General features: G+C 41.7%; 1 protein-coding gene across 11 annotated transcripts in view; it reads right to left on the reverse strand.

The window, feature by feature from the left end:
* Positions 1-22,260, reverse strand: part of rbms3 (RNA binding motif, single stranded interacting protein) — a 305,125-nt gene that overhangs the window by 21,233 nt on the left and 261,632 nt on the right. For all 11 annotated transcript variants that reach the window (XM_038725792.1, XM_038725790.1, XM_038725794.1 and 8 more), the window contains 3 exons: positions 17,800-17,843; positions 13,992-14,088; positions 10,099-10,149 (listed from right to left, as the gene is read on the reverse strand). In XM_038725792.1, the coding sequence (XP_038581720.1) occupies positions 10,099-10,149; positions 13,992-14,088; positions 17,800-17,843 (192 nt within the window). The remainder of the gene's footprint in view (positions 1-10,098; positions 10,150-13,991; positions 14,089-17,799; positions 17,844-22,260) is intronic.

Consider the following 22,260-nt stretch of genomic DNA (forward strand, 5'->3'; position numbering starts at 1 on the left):
GAGCATCCTTACAGCCAGCCGTCTGCTGATCTCTGTTGCTGCTGCAGGTTATCCAACATTATTTCCTATCTACACTGTTGCTGATATATCACCACCTTCAGGCACCGACATTGCCTTCCCTCTGACTGAAAACAGCCTGAGGTCACAAAGAGAAGCTCACACACCGATCCTCACTTTGTAGGCCCTGATGTTGCACTTCAAACTAGCGTCCTGTAATGTTAAGACATTGTACATAAAATCTAATCAAAAATCTAAAAGCTAAAGTGAGTGTGCTTTTTGACAAGTGAAATGTAAAAGTTGGGGAAAAAAAGACATTAAAAGCCTCAAGAACATCATACAACGACAGAGGCTGTATTCCTGAGTCTTCCACTCAAACAAAGCATCACTTGTGTCGTCCACATGAAAGAGGACCCACGCTTGACTCAAACATTCCTTGCTGTATTTGACAGTTGGTTTCTCCACATGAGATTTTGTGGTTTGGATACTGTTGCTGGTGTGTGTACGTTAATGTGTTTTGTATTGGGGTAAATGTAACACACACACACTGCTGAGGTGCTGATGGCTTGCACGGAATAGGGTTTGAGTAATTTTGCTAGCTTTAGTACTGCATAGACATTTCTCCAGTGAAACACACACGCAGACTAAGCTTGTTCACTTAGTCGTTATTGGTCTGGAAAGCCTGGTGAACATCTGCTGATGATTGACTGGTAACTATATACAGTACAGAATGCCAGGGACCCCTAATATTGTAGGGTGGCCCACCTGAAGGGCACATACTCTAGACACTGAAACAGTATACACAGAAACCATAAAAGTTACTGGTTATGGAATGTTATGAGTGTAATTTTTTGTATATCATCTGTATTTTTATGTTCATGCATGATCTGAATGTATGTATGTGTGCTCTTGTTTATCTTGTTCTGTGTTTGTGCTCTATTAAGGTTTACAATAGCCACCCCTAACGTTGCCCTACCTACCTCGACTGTGACCGCAGTTTCCAGATGCCCTCGGGCACCTTTCTATTTGGGTAAGCCCAAAAAAGGGAGGCAGCATCCTGGGTCTTTGACTCTAATCCGCAGCATGAATCCCTCCTTGGGGCTAACAGACTGCCAGGGCTGCCCTACTATTACCAACACAGTCTGTCTACAAGACACAGCGTGTCATAGACTAAGCCAGGAAGGTGAACTGCTCATTTTATCCAACTGAAGTAGCAGAGATATAATAGTGCACACTGATGGATAGCAATGCATGAAGCTCACAAGTTTACATTCATGCAGGTAGCTACTTATCATGGTCCTTTGTCAACATGTTTAAATTTGAAATCTCATTTTTTTAAGTGTTTTGAGAAGCTTATCTGCAAACATGGCAAGAACCTAGAGGGAAAAGGGGATTGTTCTTGTGAAAATTAAGCAGCCGAGGGACCACAACAATGTATTTTCACAGATTACCAGTGTATTACAATACATTACAATTACACATTTTCAATTACAATGTATTTAACAGATTTAACTGATTATTTAACAGAACTCAATTCAATTTCACTCTACAACTTGTTGTATTATGACAATAAACCTACCTACCTACCTATTAACATGTGGAGCCAAACACCGATGAAGGATTTCTCACCTCTGGCAAAGATGTTTATCTACTGTGTATCTATTTGTCCTCCACAGTGAAATGAAAACAAGAGGGATAATGGATCAATCTCCTTCCACTTATTGATTATTTGATCTGTCAATCATGTGCAATATCTCAGAGGAGGCAGATTGAATTAAAACAAACTGTGTTACCACTGAAATCAAAATTACACCAGCTAGAACGCGAGGACATATGTGACTAACTGGCTATGATTGAGATTGATCATGTCAATGCTGTTGTGCAGGAATAAATATTTGTGTCTGCGAGTGACAGACAGATCCAAACTATCAATTTCATCCCTATTGTAGTGAAACAACGGTTGTGGATTTGTGCATTTTATATGGAATAAAGTTGGAGCTACTCCAAATTCCTTTTTCTCTCCCACAGAGGAGCAGGGGGTGTTAAAGATCAACTTTCAACGGACTGCTGGGGAGACCCCAACGGAAGGGGGGGTGAAAGTTGCTTTCTCTAAGTGCTAGCCCGACCATAAAACTGGCACCTTTTTGATTCCGAAGCTGATAACGCAGTGACTGACTGTTAAACTGACAAAAGGGACACGAACCAGCGATTAGCATTTCCCTGAACAGCCTATCAAAACTGCACCCCCCACACAGCACCTTGCTCTGTGTTTCATTACCCCATCAAAGGGATACCCCTTGTCTCACCCAAGTGTGTCATAACCCAGGAAGCCGAACTTTAAATAACCAAAGACTGCAATCTCCAAAGACTCAAAGCATTAAATTAAATCTTAGTTACTTGATTACGTTTGCCTCTATTTGAGTAGCTTTGTTACCATGTTGTTGCTATCTGTTGCTGATATTAGTGCTGAAAAGAATCTAAATAAGTTACTTTGCAGTGTTTTTATTTTCAGCAAGACACTCCCTCATCTAATGGAATCAATGCTTGTTCATAATACTTTCCTAAAAAAAATTCCTTTAGAAATGATGATAGAAATGAAATGAAATGAAAAGAAATGTTTTACTATACTCTTAATCGCCAGCTTGAATTTAAGGATGAATAACTAAATTCCCCGGTTCCTAAGGAGAGATGATCTTGGATTAATCTAAGCTTTCCTCATGTAACCTGAGCTCTCCCAAGTGGACGAAATAAGTATTACATACCATCGTTGGAAATGCCGTTAAATGTATAAATATCCTGACCAATAATGTGACAATTGCTTCCTGTTACCAAATGCTTAACTTAGTATGGTACAACTGTTTGACTATTGAGGTTCGATTGTGGAAAATATTTGATTATAATACGCGCAAATAGATTTCTTTTCTTTTAGACATTAAGTTTAGAAAGGCAGTCCCTTGGGAAACCTGAAACGCCCTCTGGGGAACCACGCCCCAGGCGTCAAAAGAGCAACACGCGACGTCTCTCCTCTCTCTCGGCTCGCTCTGCCCTCTGGATGCCTCGGCACGCATCCGGCGTGCCTCGCCAGGCAACGCCCTAAGAGTTCAGCCAGCCCTTTGTTCGCTTGAAGCTACACACGCGAAGTGCCGCGAAATCGATCTGCCCCTCAGTTTGTTTTATTTTCTTTCTTTCTTTTGTTTTGTTAAAGTTATCAGTCCGTTAAGTTACCCTGGACTAATTCAGGAACGACCAAGTTCCATTTTTAAGCTTTTTCGTCGAGCCAACTTCACCGAGGTCAGACCAAGCCACGTGGTCTCGCCAGCGGCCACGAAGGAAACCTGAAAACAGCCGAATTGCCAGACGGAGGACGGCGTTTTCTTCAGTCAGACACGGAGAACCCCGGAGAATCCCTAGCAAAAAGCCAGGATCGGGCAGCTAGCGTGGGACCCGTGCAACAAGCCAAAGCAGGCCGACAAGCCGTAAGACCTAACAACATTCTGTGGTCAGAGATGTCCCGTAAATATTTCCTTTTAACTCCTAAACTCATAGCTTACTTTCATTAGACTATGCCGTATGAGTCAAATGCTTCCCACAATCGAACCTCCATTTCTCATTGTTCAGCAATTGTTTATTTTCCCTGTATTTAACCACCCTTTTATATCGCATTAGTTAGAGAATAAATTCACTGTAATATAATCAAGAACTGTGTGTGTTGCCCATTTCTACGTCCCTGCCAAGAGAATTGACCCTTTAGATATGAGACTGACTGACTGATTTAAGATAATTGAGCGATTATTAACTAACTGATCACTAGTAATAATTGTATAATAATTAAAAGCTACCTAGAGGTCTGGAGACTCTAGGATTATAACAACTCCGGTGGTGCCCTGAAACGAGGAAAAATTTTGATTTTATAAATATTAAAATTCATAATTGGGTATTAATTCTCATAAATTTATTACAATTCATAACTAATCTAGCCATGCTACACTATTATGATTATTTATAAAATGCTCACAGTAATGAGGCTATTATCTAAGAGGAACCACTAACATGTCCTCATTGAGGAGGACAAGATATTTCGATGGATTTGTATTGTGTGTGTGTGTGTGTGCGTGCGTGTGTGACAGAGGATAAGGGTGCTAGATGAAGCATGTAACAGTATTTGTCATGTCTTCATGGGAGGTCTTTTCCTCTCCACCAACCATTCTTTGACTGCCTTTTATAGACAAATGGATCATTTCACACACAAGGATCTCTCCCGAATATTTACAAAAGCAAAAAAGATTAGAAATCCAATTAAAAAACACAGTGAGCTAATAAAGCCTGTGCACCAAAGCATATCAGCTTTTTCTCAAAAAGTATTTTTGCTACTACTGCAAACACTTTCTTGGTAATATCCAAAAGCTTGTAGGGAAAATGCAGCTGTTCAATCTCTCTGTCAGTCATCCTGTGGCACTGCAACAATATCTCTCTTATATGAATGAAACTTTAACCCTGAACAGACAGTTTTTAGCTGGCACCAGCACAGTAGCTGCAGTTGTGCTCTGAAAGGGCACTAGAGAAGAGAGAGACAGATAGAGAAAGAGAGGCATAAAAACAGGGAGTAGTGAGAGGGAGATGCATAGAGAGGGAGTGAGAGAGGGATAAAAAGATAGAGAGGGGAGGGGAAAGAGCAGCGAGAGCAACCCAAGGACAAGCGTAGCCCCGTCTCAAATTCTGCCTCGCCAGTCAAATCCATGAAACCAACATAATGTTCCCCTTCTGAATCCGCGAAGCGTTTTTCATGTCAGCCCGGGGAGATGGGTATCACACAGTGCACCGATTCACCTCCATCCGATGAGGGCAGATAGTTATGGTTCAATTCTAAGAGGCCCAGCAAGCGTCTATTCAAAGATGAAGCAAGGAAGAACTGGCTTGGGTGCAACGGAGAGGAATTCAATAAATCACCTCCAGTATGTAAGGGCCAATGCACTCCGGCAAACACACACTCGAAACACATACAGTTCACAGTGAGAAAAAAGAAAAAAGAGGATGGATAAGTCATGGGGAAAGACAGCAATGCTGCGCTTGGCTGGCATTGCAGCTACTCCGGCACTCCTTGGCAGCATAAATTGAATATGAGTGTCTATGTGCGTGATTGATGATCTGCACGTAAGTGAGATTTACCATTAAGGACGTGCACTAAAAAAATATAGTGTTCAGGCAGTTGCACATCTGTGTGTGAGCTGCATGTGTGTATTTGTCTTTTGGGGCCTTTAGTTCTTCAGTTTTCTCCCCCTCTATAAGGTCTGCTGACTTGTGTAGCACTGACGAAAGAAAGAACAGAGCAGAAAAAGAAAGTGGTCATGGTGTTCTGACATCCCACGCCTAACTGCCAAACAGAGCACAGCATTAGAAGATCTAAGAGACAGTATGAGAGACACAGAGAAAGGGAAGAGTAGTGATAAACAGAGGAAAAAAGAAAGAACAACAACGCCTGGGAGAACAAGCTGCAACCTCATTTAGCTGTCCACTTTAAAAAACAGTCACTTTCTATCGTTCCATGCTGACTGCAAAACATTCCCATTAATAGAGGATAAATAAATTTTAAGAATTGTTCTCTCCTCACTCTCTCAATTTTATTGCTAACAAGGTGCTGGCTCCTCTGCGGACTGAAGTCCAGTTTCGTATGGATGGACTTGTCAAACTTAATCTAGTCAGATAAAAACACCTCTGCCAAAGCGTTACATGCAACAATGCTCTCTGTTTACTGTGCAATAAGCAAACTCTCAGTCAAGTTGTTCTCAACTTCAACACATCACACATATCTATCATATCTATTATTTCCAACAAATTATTATTTAATACCATCTTCTAATGGAGTTTAAGTTTACAAAGGCTGAAATAAAGAGAAACGTCAAAATAAGTAAACAAATCAGTGAAGGAACACAGCACCAGCAGCAGCTAATTAACACGTTTTTTTATTTAACAATTTGTCCTAGTGGCATTTTTTTCCCCCCACCAGATTTTCAACAACTCTGCCTCTGATTGGTTAGTATTCATTGCCTCCATTAGTTAAAGTAAGTTAAGGTCAAGGTTAAGAGGGGGTTAGGATTACCCAATCAGAGGCAGAGTAGGGGGCAGGACTTGGTGGGGAAAAAACAACGCTTCCTAGTGAGAGCTACTACTCTTAAGAGGAAATAATTTCTTAGTGAGCACTGGAAGATCCTCCCCCAGACAGATTGTTTTCATAGCAGGAGTTAATAGGGGATGAGTGATTCTTTTAGGCTCACGTAGAAAGTACAGATAACAAATAAGCATTAAAAGCACAACTGTGGCTTTCACCGGAATATCCAAACTAACAGTCAGTCATGTACCTTAGCAGAGAATATTACATTTTTCCTTCTGTCACCTGCATTTACAGCTCATTTGACATTTACATCTAGCATTTTGTCTGATAGGTGATCAGCAAACAGATATTGCTGACGTCGTTTCCCTGGCTGAAGCATTATCTATAGATAAACTTTAATTATAGCTGCTTAATAATTGTTCATTTGTTCAGTTTTACTGTCATCTGTTTACCGCTAACCATGCTAGCAATTAAGTGTGTGGGGCTAATGTGTTGCTAATAGGCATTTTATGTAATTATAGGCCTAATTGCTATTGGGCAAACTGCTATGTGCTTTACTCTTTTTTTGTCAACCTCATAGAGGTTCAACACTCTGTTGCTCATAGCTACTGTGTTGCTAATATGAAATTCAATTTAATATACTGTTAATTTACCGGTGGACTAACTGATGCGTTTTACTCTTTTTATTTGTACTCTTGTGTATATGTTTTCTAGTTTAATTAAAGTTTGACAGCTAGTCTATTCCTTTGTGAATCCAGTTTTCTTGTTACTGTATAATAATTACAATACAAGTATACAATTACACAAAGTCTGTTCTGTTCTACACAGTCCGACTGGCTAGCTGTGACCCCTTTCCCTTCCATGCATGGCAGCCTCCATATTGCCTGGACACAAGGAGCACCATTGCACAACGCTCCATTTGTTTAACATGCGACACGTGGTGGGGGCCGCCAAACTGCACCACAATCAATTGGTTTTTAATGCTTTGAGTAGGCCCCTGAGCCAATTTGATGTGATTCACTGAGCTGGTGGCAAGCTGTGTGTGTGCAAGGGGCAGTCTGCTGTGTATGTAGCTGGTAGTGGATATAAGCATGGGTCATAAAGGGAGACAGATTGGTAGCTATCCACTGACGGTGGTGACAGCTGGGGTTAGCACCTACCAGCCATTTGGTGACAGAGAGAGCCATTGGAACACAATGGGGACGATGGGGCCATGGGGACAGATATGGACACATGGCTACTGCTGGCATGAAGGCATGATGAGTTGTACACTACAGTACAATGCGGCTATTGGTTAGTGGCTACTGCCAATTCCTCCAAGAGGCCTCATGACATAAGGCTGGAAGATGGATGGCCGTCAGGCTGCCGTACGGGCTGGTTGGGAATAACCAGTATGGACGACACATATGGCACTACATAACACATACAGTGCATACAAACACGTATCAGGCAAACATGAGCAGTTACACAAACATAGATGATGAGGTTGTGCATGTCCTGTTTGTGTGCTGACAGGTAAAGCATAACACATGACTAGAGAGTCTGTGAAGATCCCAGATCATGAAGAAAATGGTACGCACATGTAAATAAACACACGCATTGGTGCATCTAGATGCATGGACAAATACAGTCATACCTATGTGCACTTGTATCTAGAAGCAAACACATACACACTTGCACACAACAGACGACATTGCACATGCTGAGCAGTTACACTATTAGAAATCTCATTCTTGTGATTCACCTTGTATTATTATCTACCACCCATGACATTTTTACACTCTCAACAGGCAGACTCAGCACCAGCAGCAAAAACAGTTAGCTTGTTAGTGAGCTAGCTTTAATCCTGTGTGAAACAAGTGTCACCAGGAAAGTGCAGCCCTGACTGCAAAGGTAGCAAGCTGCAGCAGGGAAGAGAAGGCTGGGTGAGTTAAGATACTCGTAGGAAAGGCAGGAGGTTGTGTGGCTGAAAGGCAAACTGAGTGGCTTGGAGGGCAGCTGCAGCTGGGTGTGGTGTGTGTGTGTCTGCCTGGCTGGTGGCCTGCTGCGACCAGATTACATGTTCACTGTCCCACAGCGGGAGTGGAAGTGAGATGGGTAGGACTGAGTGGTAAATGGCCACAGCGGGGAGCCACGCGGCTGGTTGAGCACTCCTCCAGTGAGTGGGTGCCGGACCATCAGCTGTGGAGTCCAGTGTTTCCCAATTTGTTCAGTAACAGAGACTTACAAGCAGGTTGTCTTTTCTGAGTTAATAGTTCTATGGAAACTTTCATCGGTTGCTTGAGGCAAACATCGTTTTCAATGACAGTACAAACAGTAAGCGCTCATAAAAAGCATTGGGCAATTTTATTTTTAGGGTTCCTACTAACATTTGTACCAGATGAAAATTTGCCCTCTTGGTTAACTCTGGAGATGCAATTACTCTATATTATTGAATACTAACACATATACATAATAATTTTTCAGACTTTTAGTATCATTATAAGGATTTCAGGTTGATATTTGGCAACGATACAGTGTGTGACATAACCTGGAACAGCAAGATATTTCTCAAACATCCTGGCTCATAAATCCTAACAGTTAAGGTGTTTTCACCTGCATTTGTATGAAATTAAATTATGTGGCTGTGTGATTCATTAGAGCTAAGTTTAGAAAAAAAAAACTTGCGTTACCCGCAGGGTGGCAATTTATTTTCCAAAGAGAAAATAACATCCTGCTTCAATAACAATATACAAGATTTACATGCTTATTATGTACTGTGCTATAATGTACTTCACAGCAGTATGGCACACTTTTACATCAATATGTTTTACTCTACTGTATGAAATACTCAAGTGCTCTCTGTGTTGTACTGCAGGGCACTGTCCTTTAGCAGACTTTAAGTAAGAAGTCAATTTTGAAACTGTTTCACAAGAATCAAATACATGAGCCCTTCATGAGCAATGAAGAACAATGTACACGGAATGTGCTCCAGGGGCTGCAAAAAGCCTCAAGCAAACATTAAAGCTTCTGGCAGACTGATTTAACTCCACAAAGCAACCAAATGAGAACACTCATGGTGCTAGGATCAATTAAAGCTCAAGCTTACAACAATTTACTAAACTACTAATGCTCTTTGTTGCTACAACATTAAGGAGGAAAACCTGGGATACATTCCAAACAATACTTACAGACAGCATGGATCTAAAAAGTGATTCGTGAATTGCTATTTTAGTTTCTAGAAACATTCTTGAAACATTTGTTTTTGTTGTCTGATATGCAATAAAAAAGTGAAACATCATATCATATATAACAACATATTTTGGGCTATTAGAAAACAAATCTTCTGTACTCTTCAACCATGATGACCGAATACTGTTGGATGCAATGTGACTACCTCAGCTGTACTGTGGCAGACTGTTTTTGGGGAACTAAATCTAATTAATATAAATTTTTTTCCTGTCTGCTGTCTGGGATGGTAACCCAGAGCAACAGTCTGTCTGTATTGTGTTGTGGTCTGGTAAATGATGCTGAATCGCTTCCTGGCACATTCAACACCTATAAACTCCTGACCAAAAAAAAAAAATGTGTTTGTATACTTAGGAAAGATGGAAACATATGGTTATCAGAATGGGATTATATGCTTTTATAGAGCTGTGTATAGTAACTGCAGGACAAAAGTGGTGTAATCATTTAGCTATCATAAGTTTTCATGTGGTCCTGTAATGGTATGTATGCAATTTAGTTGGTTTAACATTTGACCCGCAACAGAGAAAGAGTGTGGCTTAAATGTTTTTCCAGACAGGATGTATTTTTCTGATCATTTGTATTGCTCTAAATTAAAAAAACTTCATGCTGTAAACTATTTTCAGCACGATTGTGAAATAAAGTTTCAACTAAAACCTTTCAACAACTGTGACTAAATCCAGAAGCGGGCCATAGATTTTCCGCTATGGGCGGGCCCCAATGGGGAGACATGGGCAACTACTGCAGGTGAATGGTAGAGTACTTACTGCAGGTTGCATAACATATTGTTGATGAGGCATCCATGACGTACTCTGGACCTGAGGAGAAACACATAAAATGTAAAACGATAGTGACAATATAAATTTTCTTCTATCTTAGTCAGATCCAACTACTATCCCACATAAAGCAATAAATGCTGTTCAAATATTCACAATATGTTCAAATACTCCTGAGTCTGGAGGTTTTAAAATGATTGCATTGGTTTTAATGCACCAAAATGGCTGAACTTTACACAGATTAAGTCATGCCAAAGAATTACTAAAATAATTTGAAAGTCTGGAGGCAGCAAATCTCCCCCCTGTCTTCTCATTATTGCCAACAGTGTGACTTGTGCATAGAGCCCATAAATTAGGTTCCTTCTCTGTAATCATATTAATGCCATGCCCAGTGCTGTTGCAAGAAGGGTGAAACATTGGGAAAAATTTAAGGGAGAGACAGCTTATTATTTAAAAGTAAAAAGAAAAGGGAAAAGAAAAGGAATTTGGACACTGTAGACAGAACTTCTCTTTTTTGTTGGCCAGAATTTAGAGGTATGCCAAGCTATTACCAGAGAGAAACATATACAGACATGCATATTTACAAATGTGGATGGGAAAGTTAAAGAGATGATGAAACAGTGACAGGGACAATGATCAAGAGACTGGGGAAATGGAGGAACAAACAGAGCTTTTAGATGTGCTGGAAAGAGGAATTAGACAGCTTGTAGCAGACAAACACACAGGCTGGCCACTGATCCTGGTAAAATGATTAGATTAAACAAAGACAAACACAGAATAATCTGCTATAAGAGCAATCAATCCTCTGAGCCAACCCAAACGCGTGATTTGGATCCACACCTAAACAAGCTTGATATTATATAACATGAAGCCAAGTCTGTTTGTTTATACATGGCAGTATTTGTTCTCCCCAGCTGAATGGGACAGCAGCAAAAAAGCTCATCTTTAATCACTTATTTTCAGCATTTTCTATATACTCCATGACCATCATGTGATTTATTTGATGATTTATTTGGTGAGAGAAGAGTTGTAGTCTTGAGACTTCAACTCTAGTCAGACCGTTTATACTGTGTGACTTTGGGCTGTTCCAGACAAAAGCTGACAGTCGTGAAAGAAATGTGGTGAAATCTCTGGTTGTCAATCAAAAAACAGTGATTCAGATGATAAAGAACCCACTCATGGCCAATTTAGCTTTGGTGACCAAAGAGACCAAAATTTAGGATCAAAGGCACAATGTGACTACTGCTATGACCCATGTTTGCAAACCAACCAATCAGAATACAACATGAAATAATGCAGAACGAACTAGAGAGCTAGTGTAATGCTAAATAAATATTTACCAGTGAAATCAGTATTCCATACAGTTATTTTCCATGGTCACGACTGGCTTCACAATATCCCCCTCCTCTTGTTTGGAGGTTGCACAGAAGTGGCAGTACCTTGACCAAAGCTTGTTTATTGTTTTGCTGCATTTTCAGAATATAAGAGTGGCCCCGTCTCCTCTGATAAATTCTGCCAGGCAGAGTCCCGGAAGGATTGGAGAGTAGAGTTACAGAACTCTGGGAATTCAGATCTGCAGACCCCATCTCCTGCACATGCTCTCAGTCATTATGTTCGATGCCATGGCACTCATAACTCATAACGAAAGGCAAAAAGGCATGATGGGGCGGCACGGTGGTTCAGTGGTTAGCACTGTCGCCTCACAGAAAGAAGGTTGTTTCTGTGTAGAGTTTGCATGTTCTCCCCGTGTCTGCGTGGGTTCTCTCCGGGTGTTCCAGCTTCTTCCCACCCTCCAAAGACATGTGGACTAGGTTAATTGGTGACTCTGAATTGTCCTTAGGTGTAAGTGTGAGTGGTTGTTTCTCTATGTGTGGCCCTGCGATGGGCCCCTGCGACCCTGTACGCAGGGGCAGTAGTGTACTAGCCTCTCATCCCAAATGTTAGACGTTGTCGCAGCTGCCTCTAAAGCCTGGGGTGCTCTGCCCTGGGCCACAAAGTGTTGGACTTGATGTGGGCTTGTCTTGACTGACATGGATTTTCTCCAAATGACCTAAAAACAGCCCTGCTAGAGTGGTTTTGCTTATTCTACATTACAACAGTTAGACAATTGCCGTTATTCTATAGCTACAGTATGCTCTGTGTGAGTTAATGATATAATGTCCATGACCCAAGAAGCTTGCTACCTTTGGCTGAACTTCACAGCTTGTGCTACCATTTAAAACCTCGTGTCAGCCAATAAGCCAAAAAGATGGTCAGTCGTTCAGCCGAACTGTCAGCCAGTTGGTCATCCATCCAACCACTCACATATAAAGCCAAACAGCCGGCCAGTTAGCTGGTTAGTGAACCCACCAGCCACACATCCAATCAGCCAGCAACATTTTCAGTCAGCCAGTGAGGCAGTCTGTAGAGCCAGTGATGTAAACCAGGCCACGGCTGGCTGGCAGCACTAGCTGAGATCTTGGTAGTGATCTGGCCTGGACTGGCTCCTGTCATGTGGATCATCAAAGCTCTTTTTCCAGGAAACAAAGCCAATCATCGTTCAAGCTCACCGGAGCAAGGCTTAAAAGAACACCAGAACACTGCTGTTGGCATGGGTCATTTGCAGATTTGATAAATCAATGCCATCAAACTAGTAGCTCAAGAAATATCCACTTAACATAAACATAAAAGAAGGAATGGCATATACAGGTATTTCTATGCACCTTGAGATCTTCATAACAAAGGCGACACTTTCAATCATAAAAGGAAGTGATTTCCTTTTGTCTGGCATATATGGCTGCCTGGCTTGTCTTCTCTTTTTCTTTTTCCTCTTTGTCTTTGTACTTGAACAGAAGATGAAGGACTCACCTTCCTGCCGTGACTGGCTGAAGGGCAATATTACAGGAAGCGGTGGCAGAGCTGCCCGATATTGAAACTGTGAGGATTAATATTCCTCAAAAGCCTGGCCATTGTTTTTGATAAATCAATTTGGGAAGCCTTCCGAGAGCGGATTAGAGACGCGCCCTGGCCCACTTTTCTCCCTCCTCCTCTTTCCCCTACCCTTCCACCGCAGGTACTGGACCAGAGTTTTAATCAAGCGTGCCTCAAAGACGGACACAGCAACCTTCAACAACCCCCCCCCCCACACACACACACTCCACCCGAGCCATCACCACCACCCATGCTATCCTTCCTCTTCTCCCTAGTTGTCTTTCTCTCCATCTGTTCCTTCTATTTTCTCATCTATCCTTCATCTCCTTTCTCTTACGTACTATCCTTGTCTGTCTGTCTCTGCATACCAAACAGAGCCGATGTTAAACGATAGTGTCTGAGCAAGAAGGCACAGTGGCAGTGCCTCTTGATGTTCAGATTCGGCAAAGGGTGCTGCGTGAAATGTGCAGTGACGGTAAACGTTTAACGCTCTTGACATCTCACACAGCCAATTTTCACGTTACTGTTCTGTAATGTTTCATTACTCCACAGATCATAGCAGTGAGGAATGTGGAATTCACTTTGGAAGAGGAAGCGATTGTATCGAAGTTAGTTAAAAAAGCCTTTATTGCATTAGCCGCTAAGGGAGCACAAAAAAGGTCAGGAAGCGGGGAGGGAGGAAAGTGTTTGTTTTTCCTAGACACTTTCATTCTTGATGGGTGCTTTTATTTTTTTCTACCCTGTCAGCTTTTTTTTTTTGTTGCTTGTTTTCTGACGCCTGTTGTGTTTGCCGCCTACGAAACAGATGTCATCGAGCACAGCTGGAGCAGCGAAGAAACGCTGAGAGAAGAAGAGAGAACCTCACGCTGTTTTGCAGCCCGCCCCCTCTCTTCCATCCCCTTACACAAAGCAAACCCTCCTATTACACATACACAGACAGCAATCTACCCATAATTCAGTGCATTAAGGCCCACCTGATATGTGGAAACTGGGGAAGCAGCGATGAAGGGCGTGATGGAGGTCTGTGCAATCATGCGGTTGGTGGCGATGCTGTAAGGCGAAGAGTAGAACCTGAGAAGGGACATAGAGGGAGGGAGAGAAAGAGTGGTGAAGAAAGTGGAAATGTGAGTGGTGGTAGGTAGAGAGAAGAGAAAGAGGAGAAGACACAGTTACTTTGTCAAATTCATATAAGTATATAGGACATATATAAATGTGGAATTCTGTTACTTTAATACAAAAATGGTGTTGACTGACAAATCTTTGTCTATACAAAAGGTCACTCTGTCTATTTAAGGGAGAAAACCACTCTTGCAAAGTAGAATACACACACAGACACACAAACACACTGTGGATTTATCTGATAGCTTGTGCAGAGCAAACACTTGGCCATATATTGTATTTCGACCTCCACATAAAAATTTCATGAAGTGTCTTATAGTGTTCTCAATTGAAAAGTTGGGTTTTATCACATCAAATTGAGATTTGTCATCATCTAAAGTAGGAGGTTGTCTGTATTTTGTGGATCCTAAGGCTACACTGTACTGGCTGGCTGGCTTAAGAAGCACGCTTGTAGGCTGAGCTAGGAGAAAACTCAATGCATTTCCAAAAGGCAGGAGCTGGGGAGAAGGGAGGTGGTTGGCTACACTACTTTATCTCATTGCTGAAGGTTTATAGTAACTGAATGTCGCTGTGATCGCCTGGGAGGCTACGTGGGATGTCGAATAGTAGTCACCTGAGCTGAAGATCATATTACTGGCCGAGGATATTAGATAAGTTACGTATGTACTAGGTTTGATGACCCCGCATTCGATTTCAAGATACAGTATCAGTTCTTCATGTTGTGTATTACATTAGATTTTACAATGGATTTTTTAATGTTTACAGTCCCTTTTAAAAAGGTCTACAAATCCCAAGTCTCAAATAAATGTATATGTCTTTATATGTCTATATTTCTTATTTATGTTTTACAATAGTTTACTCATAAGAGGCCAAACAGGGAGTTAGACCTCTCTGGGATCTAACTGACCCAAACATGAGTAACGTCACTATGTTGGATAACATATAGTGGATTTCTTATGACTATTTGGCAAAACAATTAATATATATATATTTGTTAATGCCAAGCCCATATAGCTTATAGAGCTTGGCACATTTCCTTAGTCGGTGTAATAACAACGCTTTAGGGTCATTTCCAAATTTTGTCACCTACATCAAATGTGCAAGCTCAGTTTGCGGCAAAGCGAAGCAAATGTTCGCCTTGCGTCACGTGTGAATATGATGGCTGGATTATTTGCATGACCCTCGAATATTAGCCCTTGATCTGGCTTACTACAGCAGTCTGAATTCATGCTTTGTCAGGTCTGTCCACAAGAAGAGTTCAGATCGATCAGGGCTATGCTATATTAACGTGGACATTCTTGTGCTGCACTGGCTGACATGCCTCTTAAATGTCTTTAGGAGGGCTGGGACTGCCTGCGGAGTGGCAGAAAGAGGTGGTTGCACTGCCTTGGAAGACTTACAGAGGCTGCAATCGAATGTTAAAACCTCAGATCTAGGAGGAGCAATGCTGATGCAGGTGACATGGTTCTGTTGGCTTCAGACCGTGACCTTCAGCATGCACTGTGGTGGTTTGCAGTCGAATGTGAAGTGGTTGGGATGAGAGTCAGCATCTCAAAATCTGGTGCCATTGTTCTTTCTTGTAATCTGGAAAATGGTGGATTCATTAAATAGGACTTGCTTTTACAATCCATGATGATTCAGCACTAGCAGCATGAAGTCAGTCCTGGATATGACCACCAGGTGGAGCTACCATTGCAACACATCATCAGTTGCGGACCTTAATGTCATTGGGTGTTTCTGCCTTTTATCACAAGACACCCTCTGTTGAGGCAGGTCCACCAAAGGATGATCACCCCTGGGTGTGTGTCTTATGCTTGGCTTGTGGTCATTTGGGAGCCCAGGTTGAGTCTTCCTCTTCAGCCATAGCCAGTGAATGATCCTTTCTGCGGTGTTGGCCAAGGCTTTGATTGCTGTCCTCTGGTTCTGTCTTCTGACTCCTACCTTTCTCAGCAGTCTTACAGTGGAAAGAGCAACGAAGCCTCTGCACCCCACTTCCACTAGACATACTTCCACGTTCCATCTCTCTCTGCAGCTTCTCCAGCATAACACAGCTTTTTGCGCTCTCAGGCCTCTTCCACAGCATCCTTCCAGGGCACAGGCAGTTTGATGAAGAAGGCTTGTGGACAGGATTTTGACCAGATCTGGTTGCAGGTTGGTAGTTACGATCTCGGGTGGAACTATGAGTCACTGGCCTCAGTCAGCACGTATTTCCCATACAGTGGGATTTTGTTAACAGACAAACAGTTGGGAATGAATTGCTGAGTGCAGGAGTTCAAGTGTCTTGGGTTCAAGATTGAGGGTAAAATGGAGAGTGAAGCCAACAGGTGGATTGGTGCAGTGACAGCAGTAATGTGGACATTGTACTGGACCATTGTGGGGAAGAGAGAGCTGGGCCGGAAGGCAAAGCTTTCAACTTACCAGATGGTAATGGTCATGAGGTTTTGGGAGTGACCAAAAGAAAGAGATTGTGGATGCAAGCAGCCAAAAGTTTCCTTTTTAGGGTGGCCAGGCTCACTCTTACATACTGGGTAAGAAGCACAGACATCCAGAGGGAGATCGCAGTAGAGCTCCTGCTCTCCTTTTTGTAGGTTTCTTAGGGTATATCCAACTGGTAGGAGACCCTGGGGTAGATCCAGAACACGCTGGAGAGATTATATACTGTATACTTGGGATTCCCCAGGAGGAACAGAAACATGTTGCTGAGGAGAGGGATGTCTGGACTACCTTGCTTAGCCTGCTGCCACCACAACCCGGCCCCAGATAAACGGCAGATAATGGATGGATGGATAAACCAATCTGAACTTGAATTCTGATTTACCAGTGAGCACAGTCTGACAAATGTTAAGTGGCATTTCTGTTTTCAGATTAACTGCATTTTCATTTTCAACTTTGTACTAACATATGAATTATACTTACTATATACTACATTCTTTGCTAGTGGATTCACTTTATTTTTTTGATTTTCTACATTAGATTTACACTTGAATAAAGTTGACTACTTTTACATTCTTTTGTGACTTGATTCACCCTATTTCCCTTTTTTTCTGGAATATGATCACAAATGTATTAAGAGTGAACCCTTCCTTTCCCAGCAGGTCTGTTTCTTAACACACACATCTGTGGGATTATAATTTGGCAAATTTGCAGCAAAGTAGGCTTTTACATGGCAGGCTGTGTGTAATGAGTGATACTATTCATCCAGTTTTTTGGTTGAGACTGACTCAGAGTCACAGGGGGATAAGTGGTTTAGGAAGCGGGGAATGAGGAGCTTCCTGTGAATGAGGCCAGAGGGAGATAGAGGGGAACCTCAGCCCTCTCCTTCCTGTCTCAGTACTGTGGGGAAAAATAAAACACGTTGCTGGGTCATTTATTTCCACAGCACCATTAAGTCATGACATAAAGACACAGACACTCACATGAAGTCCAGAACACATGTAAACACACACACACGATCTAACTGAGCTACCCGCTGCCATTTCTCACCTGACCCAACCAATGAAAACCGATATCTGAAGTCTATATAGATTTCCTTAATCAAACAGTAACAAAGTGCAGACACTACATTAATCTTTATGTATGGCAGTGTTATTGATTGGGGTCCTATGAGCCAAGAGGTGAGTGTATTAGATGGTGCCAAGGATGGATTGACCGTCAAGCACTTACCCATTCTGCATTGCAGCAGGATCATATGTTAACGCCATGCCAGTCTGAAAGAGAAAAAACAATAAACACGCAGGATTAAACACAAATTAAGAGAGTCGGATCAGAAAAAAATACTACATTGCATTAAACTGCAATAAGGAAAATGTGACCATTGAAAAGACATTACACATAAAGTGTGTGAAACAACTTTTTCGTAATCTTTGGTCTGTAATTTTTTGTCTTATTTGGATACCACATTACATTGTGAGAAATATGCTTATTCGCTTTTTGAATGTATGTTTTATATATGTTTTTTTATACAGATTTAAAAAATGAGATATAACGTGTTTATCAGTGAGCCATTAGTGAGCTGGTAGGCAGCTTTAAAAAAAACAAAACAAGACATGCTTGTTTTTAGTCTTTATGCTAAGCTAGAATAACCGCCTGCTGGCTGTACCTTAATATTTAGCATGCAGACATGAGATTGGTATCAATCTTTTTATCTATGAGCATCTCTGCAATAAAGCAAATAGGTGTATCATCCAAAATGTGTAACTACTCCTTTGAGTCTTAATGGTGGAAAATGAAATCCTGCATACTATCAGTTATTTAATACAGTCACAACATTTCAGCTGTCAGATAATATATCTTCTAAATGGTACAGTATATTGGACCATATTGTTTCACAGTCTACTTTGTGCTGGTGTGTTCTGTATGTCTCTGGGAAATCTGTCAATATGTTCTTGCATCAATGTCACCAAGATAATTCGCTGTACCTTTATTGTACTTGGGAAATAATGTAATTTAAACCCTGATTCTTTTTGTTCAAAATAAATTAAATCAAAATCAACTCATTTCAAATTGGAAAAACTGACAAGTGGCAAAGCCAACGTGGAAAAAAGCTTGGTCAATAGGACAAAATGAATTGGTATTGAGGGCACCTATTTTTCTATTTCAATCACGTACGATCATGTTTTTATGAATGAGAGGAAATGAAGAAATGCCCTTTGGAGAGAAAAGGAGAGAGCGGAAAACGGAGTTCTTTGTCTGCTGAAGGTGTGTGCAAGAGTGTCTAGATCGATGTGTGTGTATGTCTGTGTGTGTGTAGGTAGGTGTGTGAGGCCCTCTTAGAGTCCAGGAGAGAAACCTGTGCGCTACAATCCGTCATCTGCATTCCTGAAGGTTCTCTCCCGGAGGAGAGCTAATCCGATTTCTTTTAACGGGAGGCTGCTGAGGACGGCAGATTTCATCAGCATACACACACTCCCTTTTCTTGCCCTTCCTCTCTCTCACTTTGCTCTCTCTCTCTCTCTCCCTCTCCTTTCTTTCTCAATCATCTTGTGTTTTGTCCCTTTCTCTCCTTACCTTTCTCTCTGCATCCCTCACCCCTCATCTCTTAATCTTTTTGTACTTTTTTGCCCTTGTTCCTCTAGAGGGCTTCCTACACTGAGCTATACTGTTAAGGGAATAAAGGCTTTGTGGGGGGGGGGGGGTCAGTGTGCCTAGACCAAATGAATAAGACCTCGCTGATACTAGGGAAGTGTGGACGTCTGAGTAAGTGGAGTGGTGGTAGGCCTTTGTTTTCAATTTGCATTTGCACATCTAGTTAAAAGGCTTTCAGAGACATTTTATGTTAAGCTGTAAAGGTCGGACTTGCATCCACCCCAGATCTTCTACTTTACTTGCATATTTTCACCTTTAGTGTTTATCAATGTGCAAAGGTCTTGGTGTTTTAATATTTTATACACTCTCCTTACACTAAATTTGACATAAAGGAAGTCTCACTGCATGTTTGTGTGCACGAGTGTGTGTTCACATGTGCACTAATAGCAGTGGCAGCCATGGCCAGCTGTCTGGTGAGGCTGATAACTCCCCGAAGTGCTGCCCTTGGTTCCATGTGCTGATGAATTCCACAGCAGAGAAGCTCCTGACTGGGAACCCTGCATGACCAGTGACTGATTGTTGATGCAGTTAGCTTTTGGCACTTCCGCAACAAGGGGTAAGGAAAAGACAGAGACAGTTTGTATATGTTTTTGTCTGAGCTTGATCCAAGACTGAAAAAAACAACAACAAAGCTTTATACTGTACATACCTTGTAAACAAAGCTTGCCCTGAGAAAATCTGCCACAGACAGACCTGGCTTTCACAGAGAGAGCATATTCATTTTGCATGCTAAATTAGCAGCACTCACCATGCAGTAGATATGATGATTTCACAGAACATTTCTTCCCTATGATTATGAATTTAAATTTTACATAAACATCCCAAAAAATTTAAACACCTCCTACTCTAGGTATGGGAAACTGCTAAAATGTTGCATAATGACAGCTGACAAACTTACAAAAAAGCAGTGGTGAATGACTCAGTTGCTGCTTCTTGTTGGAAATCATTAATTTAGCAAGTTGTGCATAATTATCTTGCAATATCTGTACGCTTGGGTGTACAAAATGCATTTTGGCTTATGGCTTTGGTTAATGCATTTTAAATGCAAATGTAAATATATTGTGTGTGTATACATGTAAGCATCCATGTGTTTAACACACAAATCCTAAAAAGTGGTTGTTGAGGACAGCCTATATTAGGCAGCTGTAAGGACACCTGTGCTGTACTGTTCTTATACAGGAAATCTGACCCGAGCCATCGTCTCTGTGTCCTCTCTCTCTCTCACACACACACACACCTTGTATTTTTGCCTTCCATACACAGACTCTCTCTCTATTTTTTCTCCCCACATCGTGGCCACACGCGCATAAACACACACACACACGGACATCTGTCAGGCTTTCACACAGAGTGGAAAGCCGGATGTTTTTTTCATCTACACTCATTCCCCTAGAGTAGGTGCTTGAGAAGTGTGACTTTGAAAGTTTTTGTGTGTAGGAGTGTGTGTTGGTGAAAGTGAAGAGACAGAGAGAGAGAGAGAGAGAGAGAGAGAGAGAGAGAGAGAGAGAGAAGAATGAGCACCCATGGCGCTTGTGTCTGTGTGCTGCGAAAAAAAAAATGCAGTGACTAATATGTTTGTCAGCATGAGACAGCGAGAGACAGCACTTTCTAGACTCCCACTTTGGGTAGTTTACAAGAAAATCTGTCATATATTTCTCAATCCTTACCACCAGCCACCCTGCAGCACTCAACCCCTTGTAACTCCTGACTGATCATGCAATGTGTTCCTTCTCTCTTTCTTTCCCTTAGTCTCAGTGAGTCACTCACTCTCTCTCTCTCCCCATATGTTGCTGTGGGATCTAGGAAGACTTCAAACAAGGGGAAGAAGAGACAGAGAGACGAAGTGGGGGGGGGAGACGGTGAGAAGGAGAGACCGCTTAAAGACAGAAAAAAGACAAAAGAAAAGAGTGATAGAAAGAGATACAAGCCGAGTGAGACATACTGTAGAGGTAGAGAGAGGGAGAAGGTAGAGAGATCCGGAGAAAGAGAAGAGAGAGAGACATGGACGGTGTGGGCTGTTTCTCCACTTCATATGCCTGCCACAGGGAGCGAGGTGAGAAATGGCCTCAGCTCTGATAAACAGACTAACATGTGATACCTATCTCCCATCTCCCACCGTGCTACCTGTATAGTTGAACAATGACCATAAGGATGCACACACACATGAATGGCATACTATACTTATAAGGGCCTTTCTGTTGACCCTATAGGGCTAAATGCATGCAGAATTCATTGCAAGTTGAATGCAATCGTGTCTCAGTCGGGCTTCTTGCTCTACTGTATGATCAGATATCATTATCCAGATAACGCATCAGATTGTATGTTAATACCAGGTGTAAATGAGGTCTAATAATCCTTTAACCCTAACATTAACATTTCATAGATGTGCAAAGCACATTGTATGTATTTTGTTTGTAAAAAATGTCCTCAGTCTGAAGGTCTAAATTTCAGATTGTCTCCCTCAAGGATAGCAAAAGAAAAGCACATAAAGACATACAACGCATTTAGTAAAATAAATGAACACACACTCGAGCACATCCAGTGTTCAGCTACAGATTTACACATTCGCATACACTGCCTTGAACCCAGGCTATTAAACCTTGACCTCTCAGTGGGGGCAATGAAGAGAGAGATGGAGAGGAGGAGTTTCTCTCTTACTATGACAACAAAAATTTGTAAGTGAGTGTAAGGGTGTGTTCAGACTGAAAGCAAAGCAAATTGTCGCCTATATCTGCATTTATTTGCCCCAAACAGCCAGCACTGTACCAATGCTGAACACACAGTAAGTGTGCGTCTCATGATGGCCATGATGATAAAAGCCAAAATCATATAGAGAAAGTGGGTAAATATGTGTGAGACTAGGCCTGGGCGAAAAATCGATTGAATGAATTAATTCGAATTTTTTGTTGCGGGCGATTTAAAAAATAAGTAAATCGAGTTTTTGTGTAATAGCACATTTTTGGCTCCCCGGGGTTTCCGTAGTGTTCGTTTCCCATAGCGACAACATCATACACTAAACAGCAACAGCAAGCGACAAAA

This window comes from Micropterus salmoides, unplaced genomic scaffold, assembly GCF_014851395.1.
Source record: "Micropterus salmoides isolate LMB-PRFRI ecotype aquatic unplaced genomic scaffold, ASM1485139v1 Ms_hic_scaffold_17, whole genome shotgun sequence".
Classification (NCBI taxonomy): domain Eukaryota; kingdom Metazoa; phylum Chordata; class Actinopteri; order Centrarchiformes; family Centrarchidae; genus Micropterus; species Micropterus salmoides.